At 45.6% G+C, this 12,171-nt stretch overlaps 1 protein-coding gene across 2 annotated transcripts in view; it reads right to left on the bottom strand.

Annotated features, from left to right (window-relative positions):
* Positions 1-12,171, bottom strand: part of ADGRD2 (adhesion G protein-coupled receptor D2) — a 381,222-nt gene that overhangs the window by 325,789 nt on the left and 43,262 nt on the right. For both annotated transcript variants that reach the window (XM_086919969.1, XM_086919967.1), the window contains exon 7: positions 11,727-12,005. In XM_086919969.1, coding sequence (XP_086776095.1) covers positions 11,727-12,005 — 279 coding nt within the window. The remainder of the gene's footprint in view (positions 1-11,726; positions 12,006-12,171) is intronic.

Genomic DNA, 12,171 nt, shown 5'->3' on the forward strand with positions numbered 1-12,171 from the left:
GTGCCCTTAGTAACTTGACAGCTGAGCTCCAGTTGGACCGACTCATGACTCTTCAGAACAGGGTTGCCCTAGATGTCATACTTGCAGACCGTGGTGGTGTATGTAGAGTGATCCAATCCAGTTGTTGCATTTTCATCCCTGATAATGCTCCGACAGTGTACCAGGCCATCTCCAAACTGCACAAAATCTCTGATTCCCTTCACGTGGATAAAGGGGATTGGTCCCTGCTAGGGTGGTTCTGGGAACTGATCTCTGCCTGGGGATGGAAAACTCTGATCTTCATCGGGATGATCTTAGCCATTCTGTTTATGTTCTGCCTGTTTGTGCAGTGCGCTCCTGCAATATGTGGCCTATGTGCTACTTCTTGTGTAAGGAAGCCTGTGTCAAGGGACAAATTGAGCAACAGAATGATGCTACAGCAGCATCTCCATGACTTCATGAATACAGATTTGGACTCAGATTAGCATGAGTTATTACCTAAAATGAGGGCAAAAGGAGGGTCTGTGGTTCTGAAATTCTGGACCCTGCTGTAATATGGTACCGAGGTCCAACATTCGTGTTACAAAATATCATCGTACCATGACGAATTTGGTGTCTACAGACCGGTAATGATTAGGGCACTATCCCTATGCATTTGCGTCGTGATTGAGTGATGCTATCACCTTTAAATCATGGTTTCCGTCCCGAACCCTCAGACTCCATTTTGTGAACGGCATCCATCTTGTGGCTTGCCCTCATATAGTCAATTGGTTAAGGCCGAGTTTGATCTGAAAGGACACGCCCACCTTAGCTGACTTCTCTATGACCTGGCCGAACTGACTCCACTGCCTCCAGCCAAACCTGTTCAGGCAGTCCCTCGCCCAGTGGCCGAGTAAGATAGCATCAAGGCACAACATGCCATAAACCATTCACTACATACAGACCATGTTTTCTACACACATACACCTGTCCATGTTTCTCGTTTATGGCCAGTTTTACGATGAGGAGGTGCCCGATTTTATTGGGGTTTCATCGCTATCTGATGGTAGTTCTGGGCCGGGCTGGGTCATCCATCACGAACTGGACATCTAAAATATGGGTTGGCCGTCATGACTTCGCTCTCTGCTTTATTTTAGAAATATGTATATGACCGTATTGTAAACTAAAGAATTCTTGCCTGCAGCTGTTATTTTTGTATAAAAGGAGAAGGCTGGTTCTGTAAAAACGAACAGTCTCCTGAGAACTTACGACCCGTGCTGTTGTGCTTCTAGGACACATGTTACTTGGTTGCAGCCAATAAAACTCGATCTCTGACTTCAACTAGAAGACTCTTGGTTTCTGTGGTCCGGAACAGGGAGAACTCAGAGGTCTTCGGGTGTTATCCCTTGGCACCACCGGGTTCCTAAAAACCCGGCACCTCAGTGTCGAGACTCCGCCACCACTGCGTGGCCTCCACCACGAGTGCACAGGCTCCTTGTGAATCAGGCCCTGAATGTTTAGTCAGCCACCCAGCCAATCAGTCAGTCAGTCAGTCGGTCGGTGACTTAGCAAGTGAGTGTGTGAGTCAGTTGGTAACGAATGAGGGAGTAAGCAAGTACATCAGACAGTCAATCAGTCAGTGATTGGGTTAGTTAGTGAGTGAAGGAGTCAGACGAAGAATTAATCCATACAACAACTTTCAAAGTGTGGTAAAAGTGGAGGTACGGAACTTGCTGGGCGGATTTTATTTTTTCAGAAGTTTTATATAGCACAAACATGTCTCGAAGGTATTGGAGCACTTTTTGCATTACACAAGGACCCATTCACTTTGATTGTAATTTTAGTTTTTTTAGTTGCAGGGATGTTAAGTGATGTGTCCAAAATCACAGGATATTGAGCTATTGCCGAGACACATACCTGGTTACCCAGGTCCAAAGTAAGCAGCTCTGGTCGTTATGCTACATCCTCAACAAGTCATATTAAAAGGTGTTTCTTGAGACATTTTTGAAAGTGACACAGAGCTGTAGCTGATCTCAGAGTGGCAGGTGATTTGTTCCAACATGTTACTGTATTGCCTCTGTCTATTTACCAGGCTCCTGACCCTCTAAAATGTTCTTCCTCCAGGTCTCATCTCATTACAGTCGAGAAGGTTGAATGGGAAAGATGAAATACCTCTCTGAGTCAACCACAATGGAATGATGTATTGTAAAACATCTTTCTTAAACTACTCCTGGATACTGCCCAAGACATATTATCCACATGACCTTTAAAAAGGTCTTTCCAGTACTCTCCTCCTGAACCCCAAGCTGATGCCGTCTAATTCCTCATGTGCCAGGCTGATCCTGACAGGTTATGAGGTCCATACATCTTAAGGTTTGAAAATCTCCTCAAATATTTACTGAGAAGTTCCTTGTAACAAGCAGAGCTGTTCCTCTTGGGCAAAGAGTTTGCAGTGCTCTTCCCTGCCTGGGGTCAAACTTCAAAAAGTGCTCTGGCATTTGTGCTCCGCCTGGGAACTTTGGCATTAACAAATACTTCATGTGTGATTGTACAGTGTTTTCTGCAATGTAAAACATGCAAGTGTACAAGAAACCAAGGGGACATTCCCTTATTTGCATGGAGCCATGGCACCTACAAATTGTGGGACGCCTTTGACATGGGTGAAAGGTCAAAGAGTTAATTTGGAGGTATATTGACTGTGTGCTACTTAGGAAGTAGCACAGTGAGCGTCACCCCGTCCCATTAGGGCATCCTTGGAAGGAAAGAACAGTCTCTCCAGGGACACTCCAGGATTCAGTCACTCACTGCATCTCCCTGCAAGGGATGCTCTGCCCCCTCTTGAAAATGTGGCTGTCCCCGTGGCAGGTAAGGATGGAACCCCGGTTTCAACCCGCAGCTCAAATGTTTATCTGTAGGTAGCCTTTGGCCTTTTTCTACAGACTGTCCTTGTCAGTATTGCTTGGTGATGCTGAAATACTCTTAGAATTTCCATCAAAGAGTACTAATGTCTTCATGGGGACAGATGCTTAGTCTGCCCTCTTCAATCTGGGAAAAAAAACCTTGGCATTTATGGGTGCAGAATGAGGATTTCTTCATTGTAGACCGGATCTATTGATGGTTTACAGATGGATCCCGACAGACACACGTAAAAGTTCAAGTTCAAGTTCAAGAATTTATACAGAGCACTACTCACCCAGAGGGTCTCAAGGCGCTTGGGGAGGGGGTTCATTATTTATCAAATAACCAGGTTTTAAGTTCTTTTCTGAAGGAGATGTGGTTCTGTGTAAGGCGGAGGTGAGTGGGGAGTGAGTTCCAGGTCTTGGCGGCCAAGTAGGAGAAGGATCTACCTCCCATGGTGGATCTTTGGAAACGCGGAACTGTGGCGAGGCCTTGATTGGAGGATCTTAGTTGGAGGGTGGGTGTGTAGAAGGATAGTCGAGTGTTGAGGCATTCGGGCCCTAGTTTGTAGGGGTCCTTGTTTGCGTGGGTGAGGAGACGGAATGTTATTCTCTTGTTGACGGGAAGCCAGTGGAGGTCTTTCAGGTGGCCGGTAATGTGATCTTGGCGAGGGATGTCCAAAATGAGTCTCGCTGATGCGTTTTGGATGCGTTGGAGTTTTTTCTGTAATTTGGCTGTGATTCCGGCGTAGAGGGTGTTTCCGTAGTCTAGTCGACTCGTAACCAGTGCGTGGGTGACAGTCTTTCTTGTTTCGGCGGGGATCCAATGGAAGATTTTTTTGAGCATACGAAGTACGTTGAAGCAGGAGGATGAGACGGCGTTGACTTGTTTGGTCATTGAGAGTGAGGAGTCTAGGATGAAGCCAAGGTTACGTGCGTGGTCTGTGGGTATGGGTGCTGAGCCCAGATCCGAAGGCCACCATGAGTCGTCCCAGGCAGAGGGGGATGATCCTAGGATGAGTACTTCCGTTTTGTCTGAGTTAAGTTTTAAGCGGCTGTTTTTCATCCATACGGCTACTTCTTTCATGCCTTCGTGAAGATTGGTTTTGGCGGTGTTGGGGTCTTTGGTGAGGGAAAGGATCAGCTGGGTGTCGTCAGCGTAGGAGATGATGTTAAGGTTGTGTTGACGCGCGATGGAAGCGAGTGGACTCATGTAAACGTTGAAGAGGGTGGGACTGAGTGATGATCCTTGTGGTACACCGCAGATGACTTCGGTGGCCTCTGATTTGAATGGGGGAAGTCGGACTCTCTGAGTTCTCCCAGCTAGGAACGAGATGATCCAGTCCAAGGCTTTACCTTTTATGCCGATGTTGCTGAGGCGTTGTATGAGGGTGCTGTGACAGACAGTGTCGAAGGCGGCGGAGAGGTATAGTAGAATGAGGGCCACTGTTTCTCCGTTGTCCAGTAGTGTTCTGATGTCGTCTGTCGCTGCGATGAGGGCGGTTTCGGTGCTGTGTTTGGCTCAAAAGCCGGACTGTGAGGGATCGAGGGAGTTGTTGGATTCGAGGAAGGCGGCGAGTTGGTTATTGACGGCTTTCTCAATGACTTTGGCTGGGAATGGGAGGAGGGATATGGGGCGTTCGTTTTTAAGTTCAGATGGGTCTGCTGTGGGTTTCTTCAGGAGGGCGCTGACTTCGGCATGTTTCCAGCTTTCTGGGAAGGTAGCCGAGTTGAAGGAGCAGTTGATGACATCATGGAGATGCGGTGCGATGATGGAGTCTGCTTTGTTGAAGATGTGGTGAGGACATGGGTCGGTTGGCGAGCCAGAATGGATGGAATTCATTAGGCGGATGGTGTCTTCCGTGGTGATTGGGTTCCAGGCGCTGAGGTTGTTAGAGGGCGGTTTAGGTTCTGAGGGGGGTGGAGAGGATTGTTCGTTGGAGCTGTTTTCGAAGCTTATGTATGTCGGTAATTTTGTTGTAGAAGAAGGAGGATAACGAATCGCAGAGGTCTTGGGAGGGAGTGATGTCGTTTGAGGCTGCGGTGGGGTTGGTGAATTCTTTGACGATGTTGAATAGTTCCTTACTGTTATGGGCGTTGTTGTCGAGTCGATTCTTGAATGCTGATTTCTTGGTGGATCAAATCAGTTGGTGGTGTTTGCGGGTGGCTGCCTTGAAGGTGGTCATGTTGTCGGTGGTTGGGTTTTTTCTCCATGTTTTCTCGAGGGTACGGCATAGCTTCTTGGATTTCTTAAGGTCATCGTTGAACCAGCGGGCCTTTTTGCTGTCTTGTTTGGTGTGATGGTTTTTCAAGGGTGCTAATTCGTCAGCGCTGTGAGTGATCCATTGTTTGAATTTGATGGCAGCTTGGTTTGGGTCCGATGAGAGGGCGGGTGGGTTTTGGTTGAGCGATGTGAGGAGTTGGTCGGTGGTGATTTTGTTCCATTTTCTTCGGGGAATAGGTTGTGGGGGGTTGTGGGTCGAGGTGGTTTTGTAGCTGAAGTGAACACAACTGTGGTCCGTCCAATGGAGAGCTGTGGTGCGATAGAAGGAGAGTTGTTTGCTGGAGGTGAAGATTGGGTCGAGCGTATGTCCGGCTACATGGGTGGGGGTGTCAACCAGTTGTTTGAGGCCGAGATTGGCCAGGTTGTCAAGAAGGGCGGTGGTGTTGCTGTGGTTTTTCTTTTCCAGGTGGAAGTTGAGGTCTCCCAGTAGAATGTAGTTCTCGGAGGCGAGGGCGTGTGGACTGATGAAGTCAGTAATGTCTTCGCTGAATTGTTTACGGGTTCCTGGAGGCCTGTATATGAGGGTGCCTCTGAGTGTGGTCCTAGGGTCGGTGTGGATCTGGAAGTGGAGGTGTTCGGCGGTTGTAAGGTTATCGTCGGAGTTGGTCGTGATTTTGATGGTGTTCTTATGGACAATGGCGATGCCTCCTCCTGTTTGGACGGTGCGGTCTTTTCAGATGATCTTGTAATTGTCCGGGATGACTATGGCTATGTCGGGTGTTGATGATGCGTTCATCCATGTTTCAGTAAGGAAGGCGACGTCCGGTGATGTAGTGTCGAGTAGATCCCAGAGTTCGGTGGCGTGTCTGTGGACCGAGCGGGTGTTCAGCAGGATGCATTTAGGGTGGTTAGAGCCGGAGCTGTGTTTGGGGTTAGTGGATGTGGTATGGGTCTTGTTGCTGGTGAATTTGCAGGAGTGGCAGGTGAAGGGACCGTGGATACGTCCCGGGATAGCTTCGTAGCATTGTGGTGTGCGCCCGGGTTAAGGGCGAGGAGGGTGGCGGCGTCATACCTTAAGCTGGAGGAGTGTGGTTTGCGTGGGCCAGGGGGTCTGGAGCTGGGCGCGGTCCAGGCGCGGACGGGCGAAGACGGGCTTACCTTTGGCGCGCCTTCAGCACGCATGGGGCGCGTCCGCTGCGCGTGAACGCTGCGTGCAAATGCATCTGTCATAAATGGATGGTGGAAGGGGAGGGGCGAGGGGGGGTCAGCTGGGAGGCGGGAGCGTGGTGGGGGGACGGGCTGGGATACACAACAACAAAATGGCAGCGAGCCAAAAGGGAAACAGGACGCACTGAGTAACTAGCCACAAAGCGCTATGGCAAAACAATGCTGGCAGCAGAGCGCTATAACAATTACTGCACACCCTCATCAGCAGTAGAATCGACTACGGCAACGCCCTCTACGCCGCAACCCCATCCAATCTCATCAACAGACTTAAAAGAATCCAGACCGCCACTGCACGCCTGATCCTCGATGTACCGTGTCGAGACAACATCTTCCCCACCTGAGAATCCTGCACTGGCTCCCCGTAGACGAGAGAATCAGCTTCAAACTCCTGACCCACGCACACAAGGCACTTCACAACACCGGCACTGTCTACCTCAACGACCGACTCTCATTCTACGTACCCAACAGGAAACTCCGCTCCGCCGACCTGTCTCAGGCCGCCGTCCCACATATCCACAGAACCACTTCCGGGGGCAGGTCCTTCTCCCACTGCGCCGCCAAAACCTGGAACTCCCTCCCCCTCCTCCTACAACAAACTGAAGACCCGCTGACCTTCAGGAGACTACTCAAGATGGGCTCTTCGACCACTAGCTGCAGCCTTCCCCACCCCCCAGCACCTTGAGACCCTCGCGGGTATGTAGTGCGCTTTACAAATTCTCTGATTGATTGATTGATTGATGGTAAACATGGGGTAGTGAAAAAGTAGAAAGATTAACAGACTTTTTTCCATTCCACTAAGTGAGGGGTTCAATGTAGAAAAGATATGGGCCCCTATGAGGTGGTAAATCTCTACACCTGTAAAACTCATACCATGCAGAATTCTCCCATTTTACAATGTCAGGTTCGAGGTTAACAGAGATAGAGGCCCTGACGGAGCAGTAAATGTGCACCCATAAAAACGTATACCATGCAGTAACACTCCGCCTGTACCATGGAATGGGGAATAACTGTGCGAATCAGGTTTGACCAAGCAGAATTTCACACAATATTCATTTTTTTGCTTGGAAATTTTCACTCACATTTACCACCTGCTCGACCCAGTAAATGTGAGTGTGGGGAGCTGCTGTGGGGCAGGGAAAGACGGACGGACATTGGGGAGGCTGAGATAGGGTGGAGCACGTGCCTGAGCAGAGGGTTGGGAAGGACAGAAATACAGGATATGGGCTATAATGCAGCCCATTCCTAAAGGATTATCCGCCTGGTAAAGCCAGGTCTGTTGATCCTGTACCCACTAAATCCAGTGTGGGATCAAGAACAGCCCACTCATGACTGAGCACAGAGGACTTCCATACAGCACTATTCAGGACCTAAAGTCAGGAACAAAGGGATTATGAAATCTCTAAATGGGACCCAGAGTTAGAAAACCGGCAATTGCTACCCAATGAAAGAAGCCAGCCCTCTGCAAAGACACCAACAATACATCTACATTAAATAGGGAGCATTAGAGCCCAATCTGATTCATACCAGAAGGACATGCGCCCATTGACAGGGAAGCAAGCTACCTACACGAAGTAAACAATGAATACCACAAACCGCATAAGGGTTTAGCGAACAAAGGCCTTTATCAAATGCAAAACAAGTAAAGAGCAAAAACAAGCGAAATGGAACGAGGCCTCATCCTTTCAGAAGGAAGCATCTGCAACGTTGTAAAGACTGTTCCATTGTCCTGTGTACTGCACTCTCAGGCCTATCAGCAGAAATCTCACAGAGCAAGGAAAATAGCCCTCTTCAAAAGTCAAGAGATGACCAGTCACAGCAGGAGCCATGGGCGAGCATGATAAGGCAAGTAAGCTGCAGTTAGCATACCTGAGTTGCACAAGTGGCCATTAACTATATCTGGATTTTGAACTGGACGTTAAGTGTAATTGTGCATCATGATTGCAGTACGGAACATCAAGTATCGATGCAACAGAATATTGTAAAAAAAATATTGAGGGACAAAACACATAAAGGGAAATTTCTGTGCATTTTTATACCTTTCTCCACATATGCATACCTTGAAAAAAAATATGTGTGTGTGTTTATATATATCTATATATATATTTATGTATTTATATTTATATATATTTATGTATTTATGCATATAGATATATACATGATATATATATGTATATAATAGAAATATACATTAATATATATATATGTATATATGTGTGTGTGTGTGTATATTTATATGTATATATACACACACACCAGCCTCCCGCTTTCGATTGTGCGATTAACCTTCACATGCAGCTTCCAGCTAAAAGAGGATATGCCAACGGTTGGATAAATATATTGCACAGCGGAATTCATCCTATATTTTTATAGGATGAGGTTTGTGGATAGTACATGATTAGTATCAATGTATTTACTTGATGTTTTTATGGCTTTATAACCTTTCTAACTGTACATATATTTGGTACAATAAGAATATGAAATTTTAGGTGATGCTTAATTATAAATTGATTTTAAGTATTCACCTTCTATATTTATGATGATACATGGATGGTTATTCTAATATTGTTTTAACTGTTATGGTATACATTGTACTTAACCTCATAACGGCTAGTTTTTCAAGTGATGTTTACAAAAGAGAGACCAAGTACATATTTCTTCTATGTAATTTTGTCATGTGACAGTTCACGAGGTATTGCACTTTAAAAGGTATGGCACTTCGCAAGCGCGTCATGTGAACAAGACCTCTGGAGGGTCGAAACGCGTCGTGGCAGGGGTGCGGGGCATATAAAATAAAACCTTAATAGCACCAAGAAAAGGGTCAGTTTTCGTCATTTCCCTGCAGAGTGGATGTTTTTGTGGTGAATTTATCTCGATATATTTATATATATATATATATATATATATATATATATATATATATATATATATATATATATATATATATATATATATATACACCGGGGGCCTTCAATATCGGCCCCCTGTAGCAAAATCGGCCTAAACCGGCCGTAGCAAACAGCTTACCCGTAAAACCCCTCCTGGGGGCCGGCCGAGCAGTTTGCCTGGGCCGGTTTCGGTACCTTGTCTGGGCCTGAAGGTGAGACAGGAATGTGCATGAATGACTTGAGGTTCCACTTACCCAAGGAGGATGCCGAAGCCCATGCCGACATCCAGAAGGAAGTGGGATTTCTCTTAATGCACCATTAGAGTTCTCTTACCCACATTAACGCGTGAGGGTGTAAGGGATGCAACGGTCAGGGGGTGGGTGTCCAGGGCTGAACAAAGAAGTTCTTTCATGTGTTGTCAATTTGTGTCAGATCAGATCATAGGCTTTTCACATTGTAAAGAGACAGACCGTTTCTAAAATCAAAGAATTCCTAAACTGCAACACAAGGTATTGTGTCTACCTAATGAAATGTGCCTGTGGGAAACAACATAATGACTCGGGATTGGCCTACAAAAATCAAGATGGAAAGAGCACATTACAGCAATAAAGAACAACAGCGTAAAATATGGCAAGACTCTTTGAATCTAGTCATGTTCGTAATGAGCTTAAAAAAGTGTATTAATGGTACGTTTGAAAACCAAATCAGAGGGGAAGTAATCTTGATAAAAAAAAGTTGACAGCTGCAGTAGCTAATACATAAATACACCCATAACTGTTGAGTGGGATTTTAATGTGAATCAGGAGTCGCACACGTTTTTGTAGACACTTGGTAGATTCACCCCAGATCATTCTAATTCTATTTTTATGGTCATTCTCTTCGCCTGGAAACTAGAGGTTGATGCTTAGGGTGGCAACATTTGTTTTAAAATTTACCTATACTATATACTCACAACATTACAATTTTATTAAGATTCTGACATAATGCCAAGGACTACGATTTAAAAATCTGGGTGATAAAGGTTTGAATCTTTACTATAGAGAATGCACTAATCTTACTTTTTGATTACAACTATTTATTAACATGGGAAACTGTTATAACTCAGTCTTATTACACAGCTCTAATGCAAATGAAGCCAAAAATTCATTCTAAGAACCAAAAGAGAGTACTGCCTCCATTATCCCAATATATTTTCATACCCCAAGTACTACATCTTACCTGCGTAAGTAAACAACAATGCTTATGCTACTGACCTGGTGTCTAGCTGGTGAGAGATGAACCATAATTTTAGAAACTTTTTTGTATCCTCACTAAGGTACCACTTAGTTGGTGTCAGGAGGCACACTCAGAGTAAGAACTTACTGTTGGCTATGCAATGAGTGCAGGGCCATCGTACCATAAACTCGCTCGCGCTGAATAGATTTTGTGGACACAGAGGCTGGCAGTGTGTTTCAGGTGTCTGCATTCCTGGTGGAGGTCTTTGTGTACACCATGGTTATCTTTGCAATGCTAACAGACTTTAAACTGTTTCCTGGAGTCCCCCTAAAGTCTCACATGGGTTGGAGAGGGCAGTGGCTATCTTGAATCGTCAAGCATAACTTTCCTTGTGTTTCACAGTATCTTTGCAAAACAATCAAGCTACTATATTGCTGCTTCCATGACCCTTACTTCATGCTTTGTATTGGAAGAGCAATCATCTCCCTTGAAAGCTTGCAGAAACATATTCTTTACTCAGAGAATTATTCTGGAAGTTAGGTAGAGTGCAAAAAACTTTGAACTGTTTTGAAAGTAGAGAATTTAGTCAAAGATTTGGGGACTATTGCATTTCTTTTACTTTGAACTTTGAACTTTAACTCCCTTGTGAAGTAAAAGTGGAATTCTAGTATCAAGCATCATGACTTTGGTATGTATATATAATGTAAATTTATGATACTGATCGTATTTAGGGCCAACAGCCAGGATAGCAGTCCGACCGCTGCATCACGATGAGGTCATTTGGAGGGACAGACTGACGCCTCTGACAGGCTCAAGGAGCCCGTTGGGGCGTCAATCGGATCATAATCCCTACAATGGGGGCGGTGCCTGCGAAGGCATTGCCGTAGAGATTATGACGTCCATTTCCAACAGCCTTTTCATGGCGGTCCTACTGCCATAAACAGGCTGTCAGAAAGGGATTTTGGCTGCTGATTCCTGCACTTGCAACCCCGTAGCGGCCGCAGGAGGGGCAGGCCGCCGCACACACAACTTGTGCTGCTCCCTGCCCACCGTGCTACGCCACTGATAAGCCTTTTTCACTCAGCCCCAAAATTTCCAACTCCCTATTAGTACATATGCATAGAGGGCACAGTCCATTTTATTTGTACTAATTGATAATAAATGTTTCCATTGTGTTCCCATTGTGAATGTTTTGGGGCCAATTCACAAAGGCATGTAAGAGTATGTGAAAGAGTACGACGGAATAATTATTTTTCATTCTCCAACTTGCATTTCTGGAGAACATTCTTTGTGAAACACTTGGCCAACAGCATGTTTTACCGGATTTATTTCTGCCCAGGTGTCCGTGTTCTGCTCCTCAAGGACGGCTCCTGCTACTTCCACAAAGTGTCGGCTCATGTGCTCCAGAGATTCGACATCCTCCTGGTCACTGATTTCAACATCGGCCACTTTTTTAAGATACTGAATTACAAAAAGTAGGTTAGCAGGGCCAACGGTGCCATTCTCTTCATTCATAGCCTTATTAATGATATGTAAGGAGTCAGCAACAACTGAAATGTTCAAGTCCTGAATGTCATCAGCAAAAATATTTTCTGGAATCTAGGAGGAAAAAATGAAAATGGTTTGTAAAAGGATAACTAATTCAGATTTGTCATATCACTATTGCTGGTATTTCTATAAATGTATTGCAGATGTCATAAAATGTCATTTCACATACCCCCAACCCTCCCACAGGTTGAACTTGTGCTGGCACCTCATCTTTTTA

Source organism: Lissotriton vulgaris, chromosome 5 (genome assembly GCF_964263255.1).
Source record: "Lissotriton vulgaris chromosome 5, aLisVul1.2, whole genome shotgun sequence".
In the NCBI taxonomy this organism is placed as follows: Eukaryota; Metazoa; Chordata; class Amphibia; order Caudata; family Salamandridae; genus Lissotriton; species Lissotriton vulgaris.